General features: G+C 65.8%; 3 protein-coding genes across 5 annotated transcripts; 1 reads left to right on the plus strand and 2 right to left on the minus strand.

Moving 5' to 3' along the window:
• Positions 1 to 122: 122 nt before the first annotated feature.
• MFAP1 (microfibril associated protein 1) lies at positions 123 to 8,861 on the minus strand. Of its 2 annotated transcripts, XM_030497827.1 has the most exons (10): positions 8,855 to 8,861; positions 3,869 to 3,959; positions 3,564 to 3,783; positions 2,799 to 2,928; positions 2,351 to 2,538; positions 1,763 to 1,871; positions 1,531 to 1,691; positions 1,115 to 1,274; positions 846 to 935; positions 123 to 742 (listed from the first exon to the last, which is right to left on the minus strand). In XM_030497827.1, exons 2-10 carry the CDS (start codon positions 3,945 to 3,947, stop codon positions 560 to 562), a joined length of 1,320 nt encoding a protein of 439 aa, XP_030353687.1. In that variant the 5' UTR covers positions 3,948 to 3,959; positions 8,855 to 8,861; the 3' UTR covers positions 123 to 559. The 2 variants fall into 2 exon arrangements, with proteins under 2 accessions (XP_030353687.1, XP_030353688.1); XM_030497828.1 differs by lacking the exon at positions 8,855 to 8,861 and having other exon boundaries at positions 3,869 to 4,001.
• LOC115613018 (basic proline-rich protein-like) lies at positions 4,038 to 10,989 on the minus strand. Its single transcript, XM_030498009.1, has 3 exons — positions 10,790 to 10,989; positions 8,268 to 10,061; positions 4,038 to 4,794 (listed from the first exon to the last, which is right to left on the minus strand). The coding sequence occupies exons 1-3, from the start codon at positions 10,987 to 10,989 to the stop codon at positions 4,038 to 4,040; spliced, it is 2,751 nt and encodes a 916-aa protein (XP_030353869.1).
• On the plus strand, positions 7,732 to 23,632 carry FURIN (furin, paired basic amino acid cleaving enzyme). 2 transcript variants are annotated; one of them, XM_030497824.1, is made up of 16 exons: positions 7,732 to 8,003; positions 10,930 to 11,302; positions 15,186 to 15,284; positions 15,800 to 15,895; positions 16,377 to 16,505; positions 16,761 to 16,837; positions 17,181 to 17,269; positions 17,474 to 17,646; positions 18,413 to 18,625; positions 19,359 to 19,459; positions 19,590 to 19,693; positions 19,842 to 19,959; positions 20,858 to 21,037; positions 21,132 to 21,256; positions 21,661 to 21,777; positions 21,861 to 23,632. In XM_030497824.1, exons 2-16 carry the CDS (start codon positions 11,123 to 11,125, stop codon positions 22,427 to 22,429), a joined length of 2,370 nt encoding a protein of 789 aa, XP_030353684.1. In that variant the 5' UTR covers positions 7,732 to 8,003; positions 10,930 to 11,122; the 3' UTR covers positions 22,430 to 23,632. The 2 variants fall into 2 exon arrangements, with proteins under 2 accessions (XP_030353684.1, XP_030353683.1); XM_030497823.1 differs by lacking the exon at positions 7,732 to 8,003 and adding an exon at positions 8,597 to 8,900.
• The last annotated feature ends 1,242 nt before the right edge of the window (positions 23,633 to 24,874 follow it).

Genomic DNA, 24,874 nt, shown 5'->3' on the forward strand with positions numbered 1-24,874 from the left:
CCGTGTGCAGTGACAGCCACCCATGCGCCTTGCCTGGTCCCTCCCTGGCTGCACCAGCCCATCCTGGCTTGCAGGAAGGTGCATAACAGGATGGCCACATTCACAAACAACAGCCAGAACACGTAAGAAAATGATGACTTTAATCAACCCCAGCCCCCTGCATGGGTAGAAAAGCCAGGCCCTGCACAACCAGGGAGAGGAAAAGGGGTCACCAAAACAGGGCTTGAACTGACAACAGGGAAAGTACAAGCCACAGGGACCAGGCGGGTATAAAAGTCCGTTCATCCCTCCAGAAGCAGGTGCACTGGAGCTGCCGTGCTCCCGCACAGCCCTTTTGGGTGCTGCTGAGGCTCCTGGGGAGGTTTCCAGTGGGATGGTGGTGGGGCCGTGGGCCTGGCCAGCACGGACAGGCCATTGTCCTGCACAGCACCGGGGCAGGAAGCCCGCCAGGTCGCAGCAGCACGGGGAGCGGGGCGCTGCGGCAGAGGAAGGGTTTGTCACCACACAAGTCCCGGCACAGTGCCGTGTCCCTCCCGTCCCTGCCTGTGCTCCCGCTGCATTAAGTAGTTTTTCGCTTCTTGGCCGAGGGTCTCTCGAAGACATCCCGAACACCCGCTGCTTTCTGCTTGAAAAACTTGGTGTTCTGCGCGCTCTCCTGGCCCCAGGCAGAGTCGAAGGACGTGGTGTCCTGGTCCACCAAGTGTGTGTACTTTGTCCGCCCTGAGCGCCCGAAGTTCTTGACCTGAGGAGCAGCAGAGCTGGTGAGGAGCCGTCCGGGGAGGACGCGGGGACCCGCTGCTCCCCCCTGCCCCATGAGGAACCGTGACCCCAGCCAGCTCACCCACCTGCATGACTTTGGGCAGGATTGTCTTGTTGAAGTGGTCCTCGAGGGTCGGGGCGCTGAAGTCCCTCTTGTACACCTCCTCGTCCTCATCCTGTGGGGCAAGCACACGCCTGCTCAGCTGGCACGTCCCCAGCAAGTGCCGGCAGAAGTCGGGGAGAGCCCCTGTGCCACCCCAAGGGCACCCCCAGCCCCATGGCACTGCAGGGGGAAGTCGTCCCCATGGTCTCACAGGCCCAGCCGCCAGCACGGCCGTGCCCAGGGGACACTCACCATGAAGAAGGCGCCGCGGTGGTAGTACTTCTGCAGGAACTTGTACTTGCCCTTCACCGCCTTGTTGGTGATGACCTTGCCGTTGGCCCGCAGCTCGGCCCGGCGCTCCTCCTCCGTCAGGTTCCGCATGCGCTCGATCTCTGCCTTCTCCTTCTCCATGCTGGGCAGGAGAGAACCCCCTGAGAGCCGCATCCCACAGCGCCCGCCAGGATGGCTGCTGCTGCCATCCATGGGGTTACGCATCGGGGGGCTCTGCAGGGGCACAAAGGCACCCTGAGGGCAGCAGGAGAGGCTCTGCGCGCTCGGTCCAGCCAAGACCATGCCACCGAAGGGAAGCCTGGGGAAGAGCTGCCTCCACTGCCCACGGGGCCTGAGCTGCAGGCTTCCCACCTCATGCCTATGCAGACAATACTTACGCTTCTCGTTCTTCTCGGTCCCGTTTGATGCGCTTCAGCTCACGTACTTTCCAGGCCTCATACTCCTCCTCGTCGTTCTCGTCATCTGTATCAAGTGCATCCAGTGCTGCCAGTGAGCGCTTGTTCTCCTCCAGCTCCTTCTTCGCTTCCTCCTCTACAATCTGCAGCAAGGAGCAAGCTAAGCTCGCTGCAGCGGCTGCCCCCCCGCAACCCCCAGCGGGCCCCATGGCACCTTGAGCGTGTACTTGCGCCTCTCCTCTGCCAGCCTCTTTGCCTCCTGCTCCAGCTCCTTCTGCTTCAGGGCTTCTGCTTCTCGCTCCTGGACCGTGATCCTGTCCTTCCTGCAGGCAGGGACCACAACCACCTTCAGCCTTGCCACAAGCCAGTGCAGCCACCCAGCTCCTTTGCAGGCTTCTCCCCCTCCTGCACTACAGCTGCTTCCAGCCTTCACCCTCTCCAAGGACAGGCTGAGGCCCAGGGCCCTCACCCCCTTCCGGCATCACCCATGCAGCGGCTGCTGCACCATCCCCCTATGGCTGCTGGCATGCCCACGAGCAATGGGAGACCAAACCATTGGCTGTGGGGCTCAGCCCACTGATAGCGTCTGTTTGCCATGGTACGGCACTTGCCCAAGGGCTCCGGTCAGACCCTGCTGCGACTTCAACCTGCAGGGATCACCCCACACTCCCCAGCTGTGCCCTGCCGGGATGTGACCATCACTCTCTCCCTGGGGAGAAAGAGGAGGCCACAGCAGTGGGGTCTGCATGGCCCTGGCTCCCGTGTCCTTGCCCAGGGTGACCCGCACGGCCGCAGCACCCACTTGCGGATGAAGACGGGTTTGAGACGCGGCTCCATTTCGTCCTCGCTGTCCGTGTACTCCTCGTACTCAGACTCTGACTCGGACTCTTCTCCAGATCGACCTTCATCTTCCAACTCCATCACTTCCATCTCCTCAGTTTTCCTCTCCTGTGCTCGCTGACGCATCATCCCGCGCCGGCGCTCGATCTCCTGCAGAGATAGACACAGAGCAGTGGAGAGCAGCCACGCTGCCGCTGCCCTCAGGCTTCTCTGTCAAACACGTGCAGAGTCTGGATTGCTGGCGACGAGATGATACACCCATCCCATGCAAGAGGACAGTGTCCCACCAGCTAAGTCACGGCCAGCTGTGACACTCGTCCGGCTCCACCAGACATGTCTGTGCAAAAGGCAGATCCAGCCTGTGCCCTTCAGAGGCTTCCCATGACCATTATTCAGCTCTACAAGCTCACCTCATCATCGATCTCCTCCTCTTCCTCCTCGCTGGTGTCCTCCCGCTCCAGGCGCCAGGCTTCCCCCTCCACCTCTGAGTCACTTTCTCCAACCACTTCAGGCTCCACGATTTTACGGTGTCTTGCCAGCCTGCAACAGACCAGTTAAACAACAGCAAACATAAAGAGCCTGCAAGAAGGTGGCTACTGGGGGCTTGGCGCCAGCGAGGCTGTGGAAAGTGCTGGAGCTGCTGAGTGTGGGCAGAACCCAACATGTTCTCTCCCGGGACAGAGTGGCTGGGCACCGGCAGCTCCTCCCTGGCCATGCTCTGAGCAGGAGCAGAGCTCCCAGCAGGAAGTCTCCCCGTTACCAGAACCGAAAAGAGCAGCAGCTCCAGAGGAGGTGGCAAATGTCACTCGGCTGCTCACTGCTCTGAGCATACTTCACACGATGCTGGCCCTTCCCACTGCCCTGAGCCTCTGCACCCCACAAGAATGGCTATTTTGGAGCCTGTTTTCACTCACACACCCCCAGCTGCACCCAGACGTGGGGCTGTGCCCTGGAGATGGGGACTCCCGGCTGGAAGGGCCGCTCCTGGCAGGGCTGAGGCCCGAGGCACAGACATGAGAGGAGTCAGAGGCTGCCCTGCACTGCCTGCGGAACGTTCCCAGCTCCTGCCTGGTGTCCCTGCGGCTCGTCACCGAGCGCGGCAGTGCGGGGTCCGCACTGCCCAGCCCCTGCACAGGCGATCCCGCAGCAGGGCCCGGCGCTGGTCCCGCACTCACCGCTCCTCCACATCTTCGGCGATGCGGTTCTGGAGGCGGCGCAGGCGGGGGTCGTTGGCGAGCTCCTCCTCCTGCTCCTCGGGCTCCACCTCCTGCTCCTTCGCCTTCTTGATGAACTGGAACTCCTCGTCCTCCTCCTCCGAGGACTCCATGGGCGCGTAGTCGGGCCGCTTCCCCGACACATACCGCTTCACCTTCACCTTCTCCATGGACAGCTCGCCTAAGGGCGCCCGGGCCGTCACCAGCGGCCCCGCGGCCCCGAGCCCGTCCCGCCGCCGGGGCCCGGCCGCGCCCCCCACACTCACCTTTCTCGTTGCGGACGGGCACGGCGCCCGCCGTGGACTGGATCGGCGGCTGCTTCATGAGGGCGCTGGGGACCGCCATGGTTCCGCTCCGCTGCCGCGGCGCCGCGCAGCCGCTCGCCGGAACCGCAACAGCAGCCCGCTTCCGGCGGAAGTGACGCTCGCCGTGAGGTCACTGCCGCGGTCCGGCGCCGGGCGGGCGCTGCGCTCCCCGCGGCGCCGGGCCCGGGCCCGCTCTGCTGCCGTCCAGCGGCACGCAGCGGCAGCGCCGGGGCATGGCTCCCGCTCGCGGCCGGGGAGCTCCGGCCCCTGCCCGGGGCCTCCCGCCGTGCCCGGGGCCGTGGCGGCCGGCGGCGCTGGCTTTAGGGTCCCGCCACGCGCCTCGGTACGGAGCTGCTTTGCGCGGGGCTGGGCCGGACACTGCGGTTCGGCCGCCGGGACACAGAGTGCTCGGCGTCACCGCGACTCCCGCGGGGCCGCTGGCGGAGGCGAGCCCCAGCGCTCCTGCTCGGCTCCACCGAGCCCCAGCGCAGCCCCCGGCACAGCCGGCACCGGCAGGCAGAGCCGCTTCTGGCGCACAGGAACCTCCGGCCGTGCTGCGGGTCTGGGGCAGCCCCTGCGCTTCCCGGCGGCACCGGTGAGGTGGCGGCAGTGGCCTCTTGTCCGGAAGGGCAGCGGCTGCGGCTGGTCCGCGGCAGGCGCGGGGGTTTCCTGCCGCCCGCGTCAGCACACGAGGGCTGTGAGCGGTGCGAGGCCTCGCGGGGCACGGCCGGGGCGGGCCCTGCTCCAGCTCCCGCCCGCAGGAGATGGGGCTTCGTGTGAAGTGGGGCAAAACTGTGTCACAAAGCACCGCAGCCACGGCTGCCGTCCTGCGCCACTTCCTCCACAGGGAGGAAGCTGGTTTGTCTTCTGGGAAGTCTGCTGGCTCCCTGCGGGGGGGGAATTGGGGACAGAGGGGCCGGAGCCTTGCTTTAACCCGCCACTGCCGGTCCCTGCTGGGGCAGGAGCCGTGTGGGGTGAGGGCAGCACCGGAGCTGGCAGCCGGGAGCCCCAAAGGCAGGGTGCTTTTCCAGCTGGGGGTGAGCACCAGAGCACGATCCCAGCGGGAGTGCAGGGAATTCTTTTCTTTCCAGTGTCCTGGGTTCTGGGCCAGTCTCGGGAAGGAGAGACCCAATTCTCAGCAGCACAGGCCCCGGTGTGGGCCCAGCCCCACGGGGTTGGAGCATCCTGGCAGGAGCTGGGGGGGGTCCCAGCCTGGCACAAAGACAGCCACTACCGTAGGGTTTCCCTCTCACCCTGGCTCCTGTGTGGATTGGGCAGGTCCAGTCACATAGCCACAGTCCTGCCAGGCTGCAGGCAGAGTTGTGGTTTGCTGTAGCAACTGAGGCAATAGTAGCTGTAACCCTACAGCAGCCACTGTCCTCCCCAGCCTTGCCCAGGAGTAAGCAAGAGCTTGCTCCTCTGCTTCTGGCCCTTGCGCCCAGATGACAGTTGGAGCTCCCGCTCTGCGTTTGGGCATCTGGTGTTAGTCTTGAGGGTTGTCAGTGTGTTCCCAAGCGAGTGTCGACGTAGGACTCGTAGACACATCAGTTGAAGGGAAGACTGGGAGTTGCACACAAAGCACATGATGTCCCGTTCAGGTGACACCAAACTAAAGACCTGGACAAACAGGGAAATGTTTTGAGGGCCTGGCTGGGTCCTGTGACTGTGGGTGTTGGAAGCTGCAGCGAGAGGTGGCCCTTGGCCTGTGACGTGTCTGCTCTGCCTGAGCTGGAGAAGCGAAATGGCACATTGCCCCGGGGTCCCGGCTCCATTGCAGCACTGGGGCGTTGTGGAGCTGACCTGCCCTTACCGGATGCCTGGGGACGTGGCTGGAGCCCCGCTCCCCAGCGCAGCGCCGCTGCCATGTCCCGGAGCAGAGGCTGCACCGTGGGACACAGATAAGATCACAGAAGCACCTGAGCCGCGGGTGTTTGTGTCTGCGGCTGCACCGCAGCGCAAGGTCAGGGCCCTCAATCCCTGCGTGAGATGTTGTGTCTGGGAGCATGGCCATGGGCAGAGCCTCCTGAGCCACGGGGTCCTGCGGAGCGCAGTTCCTGGTGGAGCCACGGCACCGGGTGCCAGCTCCGTGGCACTGGGACCTTCCCAGGAGCCTGCTGGTAGCGTCCGGTGGTGAGGAGAGGGGCTGGGGCTCCAGGGAAAGCAGCCTCAGCTTCGAGGAACAGCACAGGCAAGTGGAGGGAGTGAGGCTGGGAAGTGTTTGCAGCACGGGCATGGGGGGCAGAGTGGGTTGCTGTGCTCCAGCTAAACATCCAGGTACTAGTCTGGTCCCTCTGGGTGTCCCTTGCCTGCCCTTCCTACACGGGTTCTCCAGTCTGCCGCCTGACCGGTGGGGGGGTCTGCAGGCAGGGCTGCAGCCCTGGTGCTGCTCTGCTCTGGGGCAAATGGGCAGTTGCATCACTGTGGGAGCTTGTGCGATCTCTGCAGCGCAAAAGCCAAAAATTAACGTTTTTTTCATCAAAGTAGGTTTGCATTGATTGTGCTGCTGCCGGGCCACACCAGGGTGTGCTTGGTGTGGAGGAGCATGGGGGGTCTCCCTCCAGCCCTGGTGAGCAGTTCGCCCCCTGTGCCCTTGTGGGCTCCTGGAGATGCTGCGGGAATCACCTGGCAGGCAGACCTTGCACAGAGCTGCCGGTGAGCTGGGAGTCACTGCACAGAGCACCGATGCTTTCAAGCAAGGTCAGTCAAGTATCCAAGAGGAGGATTCGTGGTCCTCCAGACACGGCTGTGGTAGCCACGCAGGCAGGGCTGAAGAGAGAGGTGGGAGCAGCCCCAGAAGGTGTGGGGGGAGCAGCCACTGCTCGAATCCAGCCCAGTGGCCCTGGGAGGCTGCTGGGGAAGCAGATCCCATCCATGTTGTGGCTTTGTGACAGGCTGAGAGAGCTGGGCTGGGTCAGCCTGGAGAAGAGAAGGCTCCTGAAGGGGAGACCTTAGAGCAGCTCCAGTGTCTAAAGGGGCTATAAGAAACCTGGAGAGGGGCTTTGGACAAGGGCCTGTAGGGACAGGACAAGGGGAATGGCTTTAACCTGCCAGAGGGGAGATTGAGATGAGCTCTTGGGCAGAAGCTCTTCCCTGTGAGGGTGCTGAGGCGCTGGCACAGACTTTTCCCAGAGAAGCTGTGGCTGCCCCATCCCTGGCAGTGTTCAAGGCCAGGTTGGACACAGGGGCTTGGAGCAACCTGCTCTAGTGGAAGGTGTCCCTGCCCCTGGCAGGGGGTTGGAACTGGATGAGCTTTAAGGTTCCTCCCAACACACACCAGGCTGGGATTCTAGGATTGGTGCTGTGGCCCAGCACTCCCTGGCTACAGGCATTGTCTCTGGCAGGGCTGCGGGGTCAGCAGTGGGTCCAAAGCTGGTTTATGTAAGAGAGGTTCTTCCTGCCTGCCCGCCCCGCGGCACTGAGATAAGCCCCGTGGTGACAAGGGCCCTTTGTCAGCTCCTCTCCTGCAGTGACATGTCACCGGGTCAGGCGCAGCGGCTCGTCACCTGCCCGGGCACAGCCAGCGCCTAATCCGGGCATCCGGCAGTGGGTGCGCGGGCGGGCGCAGGGGTGCAGCTCACCCGCCTACCGCCCTCCCGCCAGCGGGACCTGCTCCCCGCACGCGTAGCCCATATAACTCTGTGGGGCACTCTGGGGTCAGCTGCACACCCAGGAGCTGGCCCGGGCGCTCCGGCTGACCAGACTGTGGTGAGTGCTGAATGTCCATGGGGTGCCAGGGGTCCGTCTGGGCTGGCTGGTGGGACCATGGTCTCAGAGGCTGGGCCTGGGGTGCCACAGCCCCTGTGGCCGGGGGTCTTGGGGCTGTATGCTGGGGTTGGCCCATGCTGAGTCGCTGCCCCAGCGCGAGGCCGCTGCCAGGTTAAACACAGGCAGGTTTCGCCAAGAAACCTGCCCTGTGCCAGATTTTCTGGGCTGTTCTCAGCATCTCAGTTACCAAGGTGACTGTTTCCTGTGCGATTGCTAATGCTTCATGATCTCGATCATGATATCCGAGTGACTTCCTTTTCTCTGTGAGGAGCCGTACGACCTGCTCCTTCGCGGGGCTGTGCAGACGCCTTCAGAGCTGCGGAGGATCCAGGTCAGTTTGGGTTCTGGTGCTTTTGCTTTTGGTGCTTGACCCAGTTTTTGTGCTGCTCCAGCAGCGGCGCGATGGACAAGGGTGTGTTGTGCGTTTGGAACGGCCGAAGCTGAGATGAGCCGCGTTCACTTCTCACCTTTACTCCTTGTGGGAATCCCTCTCCTGAAACCTGAAACTGGGCTGCATGGTTTTCCTGGTGTTGCTGGTTCGAGAGCACTCGCTCGGTGGAGCTGGGACCCCGCATACGGCGGGCGTTGATCCCACCGGCACGGGCGAGGAGCGCGGTGCCCCGGGGCTGGAACGGGCCGGTCTGGGTCAGCTCGTGCCCCACGCCGCAAAGCGACCCGCTGTGCGCGGCACTGGGACCAGGAGGCAGGGCGGCTCCGGGCGCCGTTCTCTGCGGGCGCCCTCGCACCCTGCCCGGGGCCGGGGCCCGCGGGAGTTTTGGGCGCTCCCGGGGCTGATCCGGGCCTCTCGCTCCGCCGGCACGGGCGGCCCCACGGGGGGATCGGCGGTGCCGGGCCCGGTGCCGGCGGAGGGTGGGTCTGCCCGGGCCGGGGCGAGCGGCCCCGGTTCTCGCGGTGCCCCGGGGCGGGGGCGGGCGGCGGTGACGGCATCCGGCGGCGCCCGGCGGAGCGGCGGCCGTGCCGCGCCGGGCCGGGGCCGGGCAGTGTCGGGCCGCGCGGAGCGGAGCGGGGCCGGGCGGGGCGGGGCGGCGGGCGGCGCTGACAGCTGCTCGGCGTAAACAAGCGGCCCCGCCGGCCGCCCCGGCCGCCCCTGCCTGGGCCGGGCCCGGCTCCGGGGCGGGCGCTCCGGGCGCCCCGCGGTGTGACGCGGCGCCGCCGACAGACGGGCCCGGCCGCCGGCAGGACGGGACGGGAGCGGGCAGGCCGCGCGGTAAGGGCGCGGGGACGCGGCCGGGGCATGGCTCGACCCGCCCGCGCCGGCGGTTTGACAGTTGGGGCGGCCCCGGCCGGGCGGGACCCCGGGGGGCGGCGGGGCCGGGGCGGGCGGCGGCGCCGCGGTGGAGTGCCGGAGCCGGGCGCGCTCTGGGGCTGTCGGAGGGACCGACCGGAGCCGCCCCCGCGGGCGAGGAGGGACCAGGCCTCGTCCCGCCGCGCCCGCGGGGCCTGCCCAGCCAGGCCGCCCTCGCAGCCACCCGTGGTCCCGCCGGTCTGCGGGCGGACGGCGGCTCCGCGGGCCTCGGCCCCTTGCGGCAGCCGGGCTCCGGTGTCCAGCGGTGCTGGGAAGGATCCCGGCCGGCCTCTGCCCCGCGTGTGCCGGGTGTGATCGGCACCGAGCTGCCTGTGGGGCTGCGGAGCAGGGAGCGCGGCCCTTGAGCTGGGGAGGCTTATGTCCCTCCTCGTCCCTCGCCGTGCCGCTCCCTCCTCCTCCCGTTCCGGGGGCATGAGGCTAGAGGTCTGCCGGCAGGGCAGCAGGGCTGCCGGGGACTTCGGGGCTGTGCTGGGGGCACATGGAGGGCCGGGGCTGTGGGGGCCGGGCTCTGCACCCCGCGGCAGGGCTCCGCTGCAGCGTGGTCCCCACGTGGACCCGTCATCGCTGGGGAGCGGGTGGCTGCTGGCTCCGGGACCAGCATAGCAGAGGAGACTGCCCGGCAGGGACCTGCGCAGGGGGTGAGGTGCTGGCACAGGCACCGGCCGTGGCAGACAGTGTCCCCTTGTGCTGCACTTGCTGTGCTTTCCGCTTGTGCAGTAGGTTTTTCCCTTCCGTGGGGGCTCTGGGAGCGTTTCCCACTGGAAACTGTGATTTGGGCCCTGGCACAGTCTGGGACCCAGGACTCCCGTCCAGCCTCTGGTGGGTGCTCGTGTCTCCGGGTGCCTCGGCAGGGTGGCCGAGGTCTGGTCGCTGAGGGGGAGCCACAGGGTGCCTGAATCGCGGCACTGTGTGTGCTGCAGCCTGCGGCGAGGTCTCAGACGGCTGCCAGAGCTGCTCTCCTCGCCTGGCAGCACCGCAGGCTCCCTGCTCCCGAGCCTGCTGCCTGCTGGAGGGGGATGGGGCTCCTCTGGGCACTGCTGCCTCTCACCTTTCCTGCTGTCCCTGAAACATGACCAGGTATTACAGTGTCCCTGTGGAGCTCCGTGCATGGAGCTCGCACTTCATGCGGTGCGTGGGTTGCTCCCTGTTCTGCTCTCCACCTGCCTTCCCAGCTTCTTTCTCGTGCTTGCCCTCTGGCACTGTGCAAGCTGTCCCCAGGCATCCCCACGTGTGGGGCCCTGGTGTGTGCTAGAGGTGACGGTGTGCCCCTTTTCCTTGTCCCTGTGCCAGTTTCCTTTCTGTTGTGGAGATGAGTCACGCCGGTGTCACCATGTTGTGCTCCAGAGGAAGGGCAGAGCTGAGCTGCTGACGGTGACAGGCAGCACGGCGCTGGGTGCTGCTACCAGCAGTCATGGCTCTGCTCACCAGAGAGCAGGGGCTCACTCTTCTTCCAGTGTCTCTCATTTAGCTGCGCTTCCTCACACAGCATATGGGGGCATCTTCTTTGGTCTCCCTTGGGACTGAAGAAGCAGCTTCCCATCCTGGCTGCTCCCAGCTCTGTGCCCAGATAGACCCATCCCAGCTGGAGAAGGGGCTTGTGTCGCTGCAGGCCGTGGTGGCGGGAGGCACGGCTTCCCTTGCCTCGCCTGTCCCCTCTGGTGCCCTTCTCCCCTCCTGCTTCGTTTCCCTCGTTTGTAGGCACAGAGCATAAGTACACATTGGGCAATAGGCAGAGTAAACAGAGGCTCCGCGCTGGGGCACCCTGCAGAGCCAGTGCCACGGCTCCTCACAGCCCCAGGTCCCGGTGGCTGCCCATGTCCCAGGGCCCTTTGCCCGGTGCCACAGCCACGACTTGGTCCGGCAAAGGCTGCCCTCCCCAGGCTCGAGGAGAGGCACCCCAGGGCCTGACCCCTCTTCCATCTCTCTGCAGATCCTGCTGCTGTCCTGGATTGTCTGTTCCTGCTGCCGGCTGCTGCAGGCTCATCCCCATGCTTGCTTGGGCTGAGCGGGGACCAGTGGGGCAGAGAGGCCGGTGTGCCCCGGGGTGCTGACACAGGGAGGCCACTGGACCCGCTGCTCCCGGGACCCTCCCGCTCCCCAGCTTAAGGAACCCCGATACTCTGATGGATCTGAGGCCCTGCTCGCTGCTCCTGCTCTGGACTCTGGTGGTTGCCCTCGCTCTCCTGGCGCAGGAGGTGCTGGCCCAGCATATTTACACCAACACGTGGGCTGTGCTCGTCCCTGCGGGGCCACAGGAGGCTGACAGGCTGGCCAGGAAGCATGGATTCCTCAACCTGGGCCCGGTAAGTCCCCTGCTTCCCTTTCCCCATGGAAGTGGTCGGCTCTGCCATGGTCTGGGTGGATGCTGGGCTCAGTCTGCAGCCAGCTCGGGGCAGCACGACCACTGCATTCATGCCCGGCTGCTGCAGCATCCACTGTGTGGTCAAGGGTGGTCAATAGCTGGATGGAGCGGGGGCCTCCTCCTGCCCCTGGGGCAGTCTGGTGGCACAGCACAACATAGCACGTTCTGCCTGCTGGAGCAGGAAGGAGGAAAAGCCCATCCCAGCATGAAAACGTCAGGAGTGCTGTGCGTTGGTGGAGGAGGGGAGTGCTCCCAGTTCCTGTCCAAGCTGCCCCAGCGTGGCACAGCCGTGGCTCAGCCGGGCGGCACCGGCACCTCCTGGTGTCCCCAGAGCGGGTGGTCTGACAGCAGCCGCATGTCCTTGGCCCTGAACTGCCCTTCACAGGAGGTGTCAGCAGGTCCCCGCGGCGCTCGGCATTCCCTGCGCTCAGCGAGGGACGGGGTGGCACCGGCGGCTGCGCTGGGGCTGTCACCTTTGGCACCAGGGTGGGGAGAATGGGGTGATGTCAAAGGAGCAGTGGTCCCTGCGCTTGTCCCCAGCGTGAGGAGTTCCAAAGCGCTCTGCTCCCGGCAGCCTTGGCAGGGCCCAGCTCCCTGGTGCTCCAGCTCCTGGCAGCCCTTTCCCTGGCCGGCTGCAGGCGTGCACTCAGCGCAGGCTGATCCATGGGGCTTTTCTCCACCCTGTGCTGTGGGCAGGGCACTGGCCTCTGGGCTGGTGGCATGTGGGGGCTTTGCAGATGGAGCTGGCGCCAGCATGGCTGCTGTGACCAAGGAGAGGGGGGCAAGGGGATCCCATGGGAGCGGGTGCAGCAGGGCTGGCCCAGAGGGACGCCCCGGCCCCTGCCCAGGCACGGGGAGCTGCATGGGCACTGCTCCGGCGAGGCAAGGCCGTGTGGCTGTGCCGGTGCCCGCGGGCTGCCTGCGTGCCCGGGGGTCTGTTGCTCCGAGAGCAGGACGCTGCCCCCACGCTGGGCTGGCTGCTCCGAGAAGGAAGCGAGGGGCGAAATCCCAGAGGAAATTGCACAACTCGTGGCTGTGGTGTCAGGACCTTGCTATGAGCAGCTGCCTTGAGCCATGGCAGGCGGGGAAGGTGGTGGCTGCTGCTGCCATGGGTGGGTGCCTTGTGCTGCAACCCCAAGGTGCCCTGCATGGCGCGATGGGCACACAGGGCTCTGACGACAGGGAATCCTGAGTCCTTTGGGGCTTGTGACAGAGGAGGGTACTCTGTAGGGGCTGGGGCCAGGCCCCACTGGGGTGTCTGCTGCAGGGGCAATGGGACAGCTTCACACATGTGAAGCTCTCTGCATGGAAGTGTCTCGGAGCCAGTGTCAGGGCAAAGGACGTGTTGGGCCAGGACCACTGCCGTGCAGAGGGGACCAGGAGAGCAGCCCAGGACATGTCCTGTGGGGCCACGTCTGTGCTGAGACCCCTGGGAGTGGGAAGAGGGCTGAGGTGCCACCACCTGCGGTGTCGGGTCCCAGGGCCAAGGGGCACCCGCCTCTGTGGCCGTGTCTCTGCTGGCCCTGGGCTGCAGTGCAGAGCTGCGCAGGGCCCCACGGCTTGGCAGGGAGCCCAGGCCTGTTTGGGGTCTGTCCCCATGAGCCGCGGGGGCTCTGTGCCGGCTCTGCCCTCACCTTCTCCCCATGCTGTTGCCTCTGTGGCCAGAGGCTGACACCTCTCCCCCTGCTCCCAGCCCCTCAGCTGCCGGTGGAGCAGCGGTGAGGCAGCACTTGCAGGCAGAGCCCTGCGGGCTGCAGCAGTTCAGGCTGGGGCAGGAGCTGCTGGTCTGGGCACGTTTTCTCCTGTTCTGGAGCACATCCTGGTGTATGTGCTGCAGGATGAGGCTTGGCTGGCCTCAGCAGCCCGCTCCTGCAGGGGGGCCATGGCAGCCTGGCGGGAAGAGCAGGAATGGAAGGAGCCAGAGTTTCCCTCCCGGAGGGTTTCTGGGCTCCTGTTCCTGGGGCACATCCTGGGCACTGGGACAGGATGCAGCAGCCAGGCTGGAAGGGGGGGGACCGGCTGCTTCTGGCAGTGCCCCAGTGAGGGGCCCCCAGGGTCCTTATCTGAGAGGATTCCGGCCTCAGCGTGGAGCCTGGACACTGTCCTTGGAAGCGCGCTGTCCTGGCGTCCTCCCTGCTGCTCTCTGCCTGTGGAGCTGGGGTGGGCAGTGCCCTGGCCAGCGGCACCTCAGGCAGAGAGGTGCCAGGACCCATGGCCGGTGGCCTTGAAGGGACCCAAGGGACAGTGTGAGGGTCAGAGGAGAGGGACTGGCCAAGGTGGCCACAGGCTGGAGGCCAAGGCAGGAGCTGAGAGCTGGCACCAGTGTCTGTAGGATCGATGCTGCCTGCCCTGGGGATGGCTCTGCCGTTGCTGAGGACAGGGACTGTGGGATTAGGGTGGAAACGTGTGGGCTGGCCGGCTCCTGCCAGCCACCACAGTGTCTGTGCAGACCTAATCCAGCTGGATGACCAGCAGAGCCACGATCCGCGCAGGAACAATCGGGCTCTGTCCTGACCCCCGGAGGGGTTCTGGGGGAGGGCAGCCGGCCTGCAGCTCCCCGTCCCCTCTGCCAGCCCAGTCAGAGCCTTTTTGCCTTGGCGCCTCCCCAAGTGCTCTGAGCTGCTGTGCGTCCCAGGCTGTGCTGGGGGACACCATGTGCCACAGGGAACAGGTCCGGGTCTGTCCCCAGTGTCTCGAGGTGCGATGCTGCTGTAGCAGGCAGGGCTGCAGCTCTGCAGCCGGGGCTCCAGCCTGTGCCCTGCAGGGAAGGGCTGCAGAGCAGCAGCATGAGTCCTGGCCTTCCCTCCGCCAGCACAGGGCAGGAGCAGGACTGAGGAGCACAGCCCCACGTCTCGGGGAGCCAGCATGGTCTGTGGCTTCCCTGGATAACGCCAGCAGGTGAGGGGTTGATTTCCACGCCGCATTCGGATCCTGCCTGTGGCCGCTGCCCAAGCATCATGACTGCCAGGGGGGCAAGGTGGGCGCTCAGCCCCCTCCTCCACAGTGCGGGCTGGCTGCTGGGCCCTGTGCAGCAGGGGTGGGTCACTGCGGCCCGGCCAGCCCCCGGGAACGTGCGGGAGGGGGTCAGGAAATGACAGCGCTGGAGAGGTTTCGGGGTTTAAAAATAACCCTCTGGCGGCTGCGTGGCCTGGCCCAGCCCCGGTCCCCACGCACGGGAGCGGGCTGGTTAGCGCTGCGTGGTGGCTGCCCGCCACTGCGTGTCCCCTCGCTTGGCCCCGCTGGAGCTGGCTGTGCCCCGAGGTGGAGACTGGCGCTGATGGGTGCTCCGTGGGGAGAAGGGCTCTGCTGGAGGCCTGTCCGGAGGAGCAGAGGCTGGTTCGGACCCTCCCTGCCCTGCCTGAGACCGCATGGGCCCCACCAGGACCCTACCGCACCAGGGGCAGGGGTGCAGGTTGGCCCTGGGAGAGGAGCAGTGGTTTTGCCTCCTGAGGATGGTGCCTCTCCCAGGCTGCCTCCCAAAGACCTGTCCCTCTCTGCCGCTGCCTGCCTGGGGTCTCCCTGCCAGGGCAGCAGCTTTGTTAAACAATGTGGGACTTGCTGTCCTGTGGGGGACATGCAGGAGGGTGAGGTGGGCACAGGCTGCATCACGGTGGCTCCATGGTCTCCCCAGCTTCCTTATCACAAGCTGCTGCAGCCTCTTGCAGGACATTCTGCCCCAAGTACCTGGACATGAACCCCATCAGCCACTCTGGAGTGGGGACCCAGTCTGCCTGTGGCTGCCACAGGCTTGGGATTGCAGGCAGGGAACAGGGAATCGGGGAGACCGGCCTCTCACATCCATCCTGCTCCTTTCTCTGTTGCAGATCTTCGGCGACTATTACCACTTTCGGCACACTGGCGTGGTGAAGCGTTCCCTCTCACCCCACCAACCCTGGCACAGCCGTTTGGCCAGGGAACCGCAGGTATGTGCAGTGGGGGCCATGCCTGCAGTGGCTGGCTTTGGTCCTGGGCACTTACACTGCCATGTGAGCCAGCACCAGGCACAGGATGGGGTTGAGCTGCCATGAACTGTCCGCTGGCACGAGGTTCTTGGCAGAGCCGGGTGGGAGCCCAGCATGTGTCTGGCAGGGGCAGGGGTCAGTGGTGCCAGCATCACTGGCCTGTGGGCTGCTGTGATGCCATGGAGGTCTCTCTGCCCTCATGCAGGGACAGGGCAGTGCCGGGCGCCAGTGTGGCGGTGCAGTGGGGCTGGTGGCGCAGCGGGGTGTGCAGTGCGGCTCAGCAGAGCTCTGCGCTCTGACCTCCGCGCTCCACTGGAGCACAGCCTGGCTCGGGGCGCCTGGTGCTGCTGCCCGGCACGGCTTGGCTCGGCAGGGCAGGGCAGGGGGACAGGCTGGGCTCTGTGGTAGCTGGTGCAGGGCAGGGGCCTGGGGAGCTGCTGGCCTGGTTGCGAGCCCCATGTGCTCTCTGCCCCCAGGTGCAGTGGCTGGAGCAGCAGGTAGCAAAGCGCAGGACCAAGCGAGACGTTTTCATGGAGCCCACAGACCCCAAGTTCCCGCAGCAGTGGTACCTGGTGAGTGCCGGGCGAGGCAGGGGGCCGTGCAGTCACCACAGCGGGTGCACAGACGTGGCACCCCAGGAACTGCTGTCAGGCTGCTGCTGCTGCCAGCCAGGCTGGCGGGGAGGAGGAGGAAGGCCTGAGGCAGCCACCCTGCCCAGGGACACCCCAGGGAAGTGGCAGCACCCCGGAGCACTGGCAGGGCTGGGCAGAGCCGGGGCTGGACGTGGAGAGAGCAGCCCTTTCCCTGGCACAGGAGCAAGGTCCATGCCCAGGGTCTCTGCATCATTGAGCAAGCCCAAGCACAGTCTGGGGCTCAGTCTCCTTTTGGAGTGTCCCTCCTCATCTAGCTGTGCCCAGCCGTCTGTGCATGGGTCCCCTGGAGGGTTTCCTCATCCTCATTCCACAGGAGAGCAGGGTGAAGGCTGGGAGGGGTCCGGGCACTGCAGTACCAGCAACTGGGTGCAGCTCCTATTGCTGAGGCTTCTCTTGGCAGTACAACACCAACCAGCGGGACCTGAACGTGCGTCAGGCCTGGGAGCAGGGCTACACGGGCAAGGGCATCGTAGTTTCCATCCTGGATGACGGAATTGAGAAGAACCACCCTGACCTGGAGGGCAACTATGTAAGTGAGGGGTGATGCCACAGGGCAGTGTGCCACGGGAGCCTACCCGTGCTGTTGCCTGGTGCAGCCCCGGAGCTGCGTGGTGCAGGGCTCATGCCTGCTGTGGTGGGACATGCAGGAAAGCGGTGGCGGTGGGACTGGAGCTGCCCCGCTGCTCAGCCCAGCCTCAGGGCCATGGAGCACAGGCGTGGGCCCAGGGTGGTGGGGCTCAGTGGTCAAGGTGCATGGTCTCTGACTGCCAGATCTGCCTTCCAGGATCCAGGAGCGAGCTTTGATGTCAATGACCAGGACCCAGACCCACAGCCTCGCTACACGCAGATGAATGATAACAGGTAAGGCAGGAGGTGAGGGCAGCAGAGCCAAGCTGCGGCAGTGGCTCAGTGGCAGCACTATCGCAGGGGTGGTGGCACACTTCTGTCCCACGGAGAAAGCCCCTGCGACCCCTTCCAATGCAAGCAGCATCCTTTGGGGCTGCCCAGCGCCAGTGCAGGCCGTTGAGTCCACCCTGCTCTGGAGCAGGAGGGTTGATGGAGGAGCCCTGCGAGGCCTTTGTTGGCTGCATGGTTTGGGAGGAGGGGAAGCAGCCTGGGTGCTGGTGCCTCTGTCTGTGGCTGGTGCTGAGCCCTCTGCTCCTCACACCCCATCTGAGCATGCTTTGCCCTGTTTCTCCTGCAGGCACGGCACGCGCTGCGCCGGGGAAGTGGCTGCCGTGGCCAACAACGGGATCTGCGGTGTCGGTGTGGCTTACAACGCCCGCATCGGAGGTGAGTGCCACCCTGCCCTGCGCTGAGCAGAGCCTGCGCTGGGCTCCGCGGGGCTTGGTGCCGGAGGAGCGGCTGTGCCGGGGGTCTCAGCGCTGCTGGTGGGCAGCCCTGTGAGGGCCCGTGGTGCGGGGCGGCAGCAGTGCAGGGAGGGCACACGGTCCCTGCCCTGTCCGGTTACCCATGACGTCTGCTCTCTGGCCCTAGGCGTGCGCATGCTGGATGGGGAGGTGACTGATGCTGTGGAGGCCCATTCCCTGGGCCTCAATCCCAACCACATCCACATCTACAGTGCCAGCTGGGGCCCTGAGGATGATGGCAAGACCGTGGATGGCCCGGCCCGGCTGGCGGAGGAGGCTTTCTTCCGAGGGGTCAGCCAGGTGAGCAAGAGTCTGCCCGGGGAGTGCCGGCTGAGCTGCCCCCGGAATCCCTCGCTCTGCCTGCCCTGGTTGTTGTCCCGGCCCGCCCGTGATGAGCTGTCTTCCAGCTCATCTCTAGGATCAGGCTCTGTTGGTTTTTCTTGTTTTTCTTGTGTGATGGCTCTGAGTCAGGGCTCCTCCAGTGGTCCTTATCCTGCCGCTCTGGGCAGTCCTGTGCTCTCTGCCCTGTGCTCCTGCACAGCCCTGCACTGTGACGGTCTCTAACTGCTCTCGAGGCCCTGTGCTGGCTCCTGCCTGGTTTCATGCCGGTTGCTCTCTCTTGCTGCTCCTCCTCCTGTCCTCCCCCTGCCCCGTGTGCTGTGAGTGCAGCATTCAGCATTGCCATGGTGCAGCTCCCACGGGGCGGCTGCAAATCCCACACAGACAGTCAGCCTGGGTGGTTTCCAAGCGGAAAAGGACATCAGGTCTTGGAAAACCCTCTTCAGCAGGGCTCCTGCCACACAGTGCTCTCCCTGTTGGGGCACCCTGCAGCCTCCCCAGAACTGCCCCAGCACCCTCCATAGGCACAGTGGTGTTGAGGGATGGCAGCGCCCAGTCCATGACCGGTGGCATCCCGCTGTCCCCTGTGTCCCCGCTGCATCGGCTCGGTCTTTCCCACTCAGGCTGCAAGAGCCCCAGGGCTGGCACCGTCCTGGTCCCGGCTCCAGCCTGGGGCTGCCGGCAGCACGGTGCTGCAGTGCTGGCCCTCACCCTGCTCTGTTGCCAGGGCCGAGGAGGACTGGGCTCAATCTTCGTCTGGGCGTCCGGGAACGGGGGCCGTGAGCACGACAGCTGCAACTGCGACGGCTACACCAACAGCATCTACACGCTGTCCATCAGCAGCACCACACAGTACGGTAACGTGCCCTGGTACAGCGAGGCCTGCTCCTCCACCCTTGCCACCACCTACAGCAGCGGCAACCAGAACGAGAAGCAGATCGTGAGTCTGGGCTGTTGGTGTCAGCAGGGTGGGGGCTCACAGGGGTGGGACATGCCAAGCTGCAGCTGCCATAGGCATCCCTCTGGGAGCTGTGGTGCTGGGAGCGGGGCTGGCCCCGCTCTGCCACACTGCTGCCCTCCACGTCATTCCCAGAGCTCGGTCTCATGAGTTTAGGGCTTCTGGAGCCAGGCTGAGAGAGCTGGGCTGGGTCAGCCTGGAGAAGAGAAGGCTCCTGAAGGGGAGACCTTAGAGCAGCTCCAGTGCCTAAAGGGGCTCCAGGAAACCTGGAGAGGGGCTTTGGACAAGGGCCTGTAGGGACAGGACAGGGGGAATGGCTTTAACCTGCCAGAGGGGAGATTGAGATGAGCTCTGAGGCAGAAGCTCTTCCCTGTGAGGGTGCTGAGGCGCTGGCACAGGGTGCCCAGAGAAGCTGTGGCTGCCCCATCCCTGGCAGTGTTCAAGGCCAGGTTGGACACAGGGGCTTGGAGCAACCTGCTCTAGTGGAAGGTGTCCCTGCCCGTGGCAGGGGGTTGGAGCTGGATGAGCTTTAAGATCCCTTCCAACATAAACCATTCCATGATTCTATGATGATTCCATGAAACTCCTGAGCTGCCCCAGGAGCCGGGGCTCTGCCTCACCTCCTGCAGCCCTCATGGGGACACAAGCCCCTGATCCATCTCCAGGACGTGGTTGGTGCCTGCAGCACCTCCTACCCTGGCACTGCTCCCTGCAGGTGACGACTGACCTCAGGCAGAAATGCACCGAATCGCACACGGGGACGTCGGCCTCGGCACCCCTGGCTGCTGGCATCATCGCTCTTGCCCTGGAGGCCAAGTAAGGGCAGGCTCAGAGTGGGGCTGGGCTGGGCAGGGCTGCACAGCCCCCGAGGCAGCAGCGCCGGGGCACGGAGCTGCCCAGGGCTGAGGGGCTGACACCGGTGCCTGAGTCCCGTGTTCCTCCGCAGCAAGAACCTGACCTGGCGGGACATGCAGCACCTCGTGGTGCAGACATCGAAGCCGGCTCACCTCAACGCCAATGACTGGGTCACCAACGGCGTCGGCCGCAAAGGTACCGGGGTGCTGGGGTGGACTAGGGGCTCCTGTTCCTGCAAGCACCGCTAGCCTGGGGGTGCTGGGGCAGAGCCCCCTGGCAGCCCTGGGGGCCACATCCCCTGCTGAGGGCCCTGGGGGCAGCGCTGACCCCTCTCTGTCCACAGTCAGCCACTCCTATGGCTACGGGCTGCTGGATGCTGGCGCCATGGTGAGCCTGGCCAAGAACTGGACCACGGTGGGACCTCAGAGGAAATGTGTCATCGACGTCCTCACAGAGCCGAAGTAAGGGCTGGTGAGCCCAGGAGCGCATCACCCCATGCACAGCCCCACGCAAGAGTCCAAGGGCCTCTGGGTCCAGGGCCGAGAGGGGGGAGGATCTCCAGGGCTGAGCTGCCCCAAGACCGTAGACCATCCTGGGAGAGCTTCGGGAGGGCTGGGAAAGGTGCCTTCAGCTGACATGGGCCGCTGAGCCTGCTCGCTCTGCTGGGGCCAGGCTGCGCGCTGTGGTTTGGGAGCAGCCAGCACGAGTCATCCCAGACACACAGGGGCTTTTCAGGGGTCAGACAGAAGCTCCTTTTACTGCTGCTTGGCCGCGGCTGCCGCAGCACAACATGTGCTGAGTCTCATGTGCGGCCGGGGCACTCCCTGGGGGCTTTGGGCATGGAGGTAGCTGGGGCTGGGTCCTGCCTGTGCCTGTGTCCTGCCCTGGTCCCCTGGGACCCAGTCTGCTCGTCCAGAGCCAGCGCTCCTTATGACTAGCATCCTGTGCTGGCACTGGTGCCGGTGCTGCGAGCGGCTGCAGGAGATGGCTGCACACGAGCAGCGGGATGGGGATGGCTGTGCCTGTCCTGTCCCTGGCCACACCAGGCAGGGTGTAGCTGGCCTGGCAGCAGGCAAAGAAAGGGCCCATTCACGGCTGGTGTGGAGCAGTGTCTGGGGAGGTGGCACCAGGCAGCGCGTGCTTGGCAGAGCAAACCCCACCATGCCCAGGAACCCGGGCAGGTCCCTCTGCTGCCTGCACCGGGGATGGGGAGGAGGCACCATCAGCCACTGCAGGGTTGATTCCTGCTCCAGCCACCCTGGGGCAGCCCCAAAGCCTGGCAGGAGGGAGTGGGACCGGGGGCACCCTGTCGAGAGCCCCCAGGCTGGGGCTGGGCTCACCCTTGCCTGCTCTCGGCAGGGACATCGGGAAGCGCCTGGAGGTGCGGCAGAAGGTGGACGCCTGCCTGGGGAAAGCCAACTACATCAGCCGGCTGGAGCACGCGCAGGCGCGGCTGACGCTGTCCTACAACCGGCGTGGGGACCTGGCCATCCACCTCGTCAGTCCCATGGGCACCCGCTCCACCCTCCTGGCCGCCAGGTGTGTGCTGGGCTGCTGAGCCCCCAGGCTCGGGCTGGCCCCGCTGGGTTTGTGGGATGTGGGCACCCAACTCTCACACTCCCATCTTGCCCAGGCCCCACGACTTCTCGGCTGATGGCTTCAATGACTGGGCCTTCATGACGACGCACTCATGGGACGAGGACCCCTCTGGGGAATGGGTGCTGGAGATTGAGAACACCAGCGATGCCAACAACTACGGTAGGGCTGGGCTGGCCCCAGTCCCACTGCTGCCTCCCTCCGAGCCTGGGGTGGGAGTGTCACCTCAGCACCACTGAGCTCTGGGTGCAGTGACACTTGTGTGCTTTGCGGTGACCTGCTGGGGAGAGGCTGGAGCCGGGCACATGGGAGGAGATTCCGCGGCCCTGGGGTGGTGGGGTCTGAGGCAGCAGGTTCTCCCCATGCCGGGTGGCCTGTCCCATACCCCACAGCAGCCCCGTGCCTGGGCATTGCTCCATGCTGGGGGCTCTTCCAGGAGATGGGCGCAGCCCTGTGGTCCTTTGGCAGCCCATGGAGGGGACCAGTGCAAATCCCCTCCGTGTGCCTGCCCCAAGCACGGGAGCTCTCACGGGTGCACCAGTGGTCCTCACCCCACATCCTTGCAGGCACGCTGACCAAGTTCACGCTGGTGCTGTACGGGACGGCCACCGACTCCCCCAGCCTCTCCAACCAGCTGGAGAGCAGCGGCTGCAAGACCCTGACCCCCAGCCAGACCTGTGTGGGTGAGTGTGGGGCTGGCAGGGAGGGGACGGGGACGTGGGGCGCAGGTGGCCCCCAGCCTACGCTGATGCTGCCTGTCCCACAGTCTGTGAGGAGGGGTACTACCTGCACCAGAAGAGCTGCCTGAAGCGCTGCCCTCCCGGCTTTGCACCTGGTGTCCAGAGCACGCACTACGAGCTGGAGAACAGCGTGGAGCCCATCACCCCGCACCTCTGCCTGCCCTGCCACCCCTCCTGCGCCACCTGCACCGGGCCCGGCCCCAACCAGTGCCTGACCTGCCCTGCGCACTCCCACTTCAGCAGCCTGGACCTCTCCTGCTCCCATCAGACGCAGAGCAGCCGTGCGTCCCCTGCTCTGGCAGACAGCGAGGGGCTGGCTGAGGCTCCCCCTCCCACCAACCTGCCTGTCCTCATCGCCAGCCTCAGCTGCGTCGTCATCATCGTCATCTTCGTCACCATATTCCTGGTGCTGCAGGCGCGCTCAGGCTTCAGCCTGCGGGGCGTGAAGGTCTATGCCCTGGACAGCGGGATCATCTCCTACAAGGGGCTCCCCTCTGACATCTGGCAGGAGGAGGGCCCCTCCGAGTCAGACGGTGAGGACATCGAGGCCCACAGCGAGAGGACTGCCTTCATCAGAGACCAAAGTGCCCTTTGATGAGCCCTCCCGCCCCTCCCTCCTCCCTGCCCAGCGCCATGGGACCAGGGCAGGCGAGGCCGAGGGGCCCCAGACTCTGCCCCCGTCCCTGTCCTGCACCGCAGCAGCCCGGGGCTCCCACCCACCGGCACCGCCCCTTGTCCCGGCCTGGGCAGCCGGGCACGGCCCTGCCGGCACTGTCCCCGGCTCGGCGCCATCCTGGTCTGGCTCCATCTGTCTCTGCCCCGTGTCCGGCCTGAGCCCTGTGCTGGGGTGTGTGATGGCAGCAGGACCGCTCACTGGCCTTGTGCTGGCAGCTGTGTCCCCTGCCTGGGACGGTGGCTGCTGCTGGGGGTCACACGTGTCCCCCCAGGCGGGCAGTGTGTGGGTCCCTGGCTTGTCACTGCTCAGGCTGGGCTGGCCAGGGGTGGCTCTGCCCCACGGCATCCCCTGCCCATACTGCCCTTGGCACTCGCCTGCGTCCCCAGCTCTGCCTGCTGTGTCCTGGCTCCCCGCCACTCACTGAGGGCCTGTCTGCCTCCACCCATGCCCTACAACAGCAATAATGGCCAGGCCTCGTCCGCTGCTGCCTGCTTGCCCGTTGCCTGCCCGTCCCCCCGCGGCTGCCTGCAGCGCGGTCAGGAGCCCCCTGCACCGGGGAGCATGGGGCAGGGCAGCGCCTTCCCTTGTGCCCACGGCTCAGCGCCGCAGCGCGGGCAGGGACCCCTGCGCAGCCCCTGCTCTGCGCCTCTTTTGCCCCTGGGCAGGGCTGTGCGGGTGCTGGCCGGGGAAGTCTGGCAGTGCCCGGCTCTGCCTGCACCCTGCCTGCGCTGGGCAGAGCCTGGCGTTCCCCCTGCCCCCTGACGTGCCTTGCCCCCACTTGGTGACAATCCGTTCTGCTCCCTGCCGGAGCCCCTTCCCGGCGCTGCCTGCCCTCGCTGCCCCTTCCCTGTGGGCTGGGGGCCGGTGCCACGAGCCCCTTTGCCGTCCACACGCCGGGGCCATGGCACGGCCCGTGCCCGCGCCTGCCGCAGCCCGCCAAGGACGGAGCCGCCGGCTGGGGGCCACAGGACTATTTTTCTATAATAACTTTTTGGTGCACAGTAATTTTTTCTTGTAATTTAATCAGCCGGGAGCTGCCTCCTGAGCCTGTTTTTAATTTAATGGATGTGGATATAACGCTAGAGAGACTGAGTTATTAAATGTTCAGAACTATGCAAACCAGCTCCGCTGCCTGTGCTCTGTGTGCCGTGGCTGCAGGTAGCCCATGGGACGCCCAGATCTGCCCTGCAGCTGCAGGAGGGTCCTGGGGTGCTGCCTGCAGCGGGCACTGTGCTGGGGTGCACAGGGAGCTGCTGCTGCCCCACAGTGCTGCTGCAGGAGCCTGCAGCACCGTGTCCCTCCGCAGCACCCGTCCAGGGCAGAGAAGCGCCCCAAGAGGAGAAGAGCCCCCCGGAGCCCAGGCTGCGGGCAGGGATTGCTGCTTGGGAGCCTGGTGGGATCAGCACCTGCCCTGAGCAATGCGAAGCAGCTGCTTGGCTGGAACCCACTGAGAGGAGCTAATTCTAGGAGTGGTTGCAGTGGCCAGAGGCGTGGGGAGAGCCTGAGGAGCCCGAGCACCTTTCCCACAGCACTCGGGCTGAGCCCTCCACTGCAGCCCAGGCACTGGCTGAGCCTCCACACTGTAGCCGCTGCATCCAGCACCACTCTGCAGCCGGAGCGCATCTCCTGTGCTGGGTATGGCCAGGCTGGACCAGGACCTGCTCATGCCATGGCCAAGCCCCAGGCAGAGCCCAGCTCAGCTCCACTGAGCCCTCTGCAGGATCCTGGCCCCCAGGAGGGTCTGTTGGGCTGCACTTGCTCACAGAGGCTGCTCCTCTGCAGAACCCCTCGGCCTCGCTGCACCTGCAGCAGCTTCCTTGTGGTCAGAAGCCAGCTCCCTGCAGCGTGCGGGTGGCTGCAGGTGCTGCTCTTGCTGTTGTGGAGGCTGGGGCAGGGGCAGGTCCCTGCTGCCCCTCGGCCAAGGGCTGCACAGGCTTGGGCTGGCAGCTTGCAGGAGCTGCAGCCAGCGGGTGCTGTGCGACAGGTCCCACCGGGGAGAGGCTGCGGGTGCAGCCGCACCGGGCTCTGCAGGAGCGCAGACAGAGGATGTGAAACTGGGTGAGCTGTGGTGTGGTCTCAGCACCCTTCCTGCTGTGGGCAGCAGTCGAGGCTTCCAGGGAAGAGCTGCTGCGCTCGCTATTGCACCCAGAGCCTTGCAGCACAGCCCTGACCGGCCTGGCAGCCCCAGGCCCCGTGCCTCCCACCAGTGGTGCCCCGTGTCCCTGCTGCAGCTGGAGCAGGCGGGAGAGGGCTGCGCTGCTGGGAGGTGCAGGGGATGCAGGAGGGATGATGGGCGTGGGAGAAGCATCCCCTTGACCTGGCTTGCAAACACTTCCTAAGCCTGTGACAGCGCTATGAGTGTCC

This window comes from Strigops habroptila, chromosome 9 (assembly GCF_004027225.2).
Source record: "Strigops habroptila isolate Jane chromosome 9, bStrHab1.2.pri, whole genome shotgun sequence".
Lineage (NCBI taxonomy): Eukaryota > Metazoa > Chordata > Aves > Psittaciformes > Psittacidae > Strigops > Strigops habroptila.

Coding starts and splice junctions, on each gene's coding strand:
- MFAP1 (XM_030497827.1), bottom strand. CDS start 3,947: ATGGCGGTCCCCAGCGCCCTCATGAAGCAGCCGCCGATCCAGTCCACG. Junction 1,692..1,762: donor GGCGCAAGTACACGCTCAAG/GTGCCATGGGGC, acceptor TCCTTGCTGCAG/ATTGTAGAGGAGGAAGCGAA. Junction 936..1,114: donor ACCGCGGCGCCTTCTTCATG/GTGAGTGTCCCC, acceptor CTTGCCCCACAG/GATGAGGACGAGGAGGTGTA.
- FURIN (XM_030497824.1), top strand. CDS start 11,123: ATGGATCTGAGGCCCTGCTCGCTGCTCCTGCTCTGGACTCTGGTGGTT. Junction 17,647..18,412: donor TCTTCCGAGGGGTCAGCCAG/GTGAGCAAGAGT, acceptor CTCTGTTGCCAG/GGCCGAGGAGGACTGGGCTC. Junction 18,626..19,358: donor ACCAGAACGAGAAGCAGATC/GTGAGTCTGGGC, acceptor TGCTCCCTGCAG/GTGACGACTGACCTCAGGCA.
- LOC115613018 (XM_030498009.1), bottom strand. CDS start 10,989: ATGGGGATGAGCCTGCAGCAGCCGGCAGCAGGAACAGACAATCCAGGA. Junction 10,062..10,789: donor AGCCACCGGGACCTGGGGCT/GTGAGGAGCCGT, acceptor GTCATGTTTCAG/GGACAGCAGGAAAGGTGAGA. Junction 4,795..8,267: donor CGCGCTCCTCGCCCGTGCCG/GTGGGATCAACG, acceptor CCCCCCCCGCAG/GGAGCCAGCAGACTTCCCAG.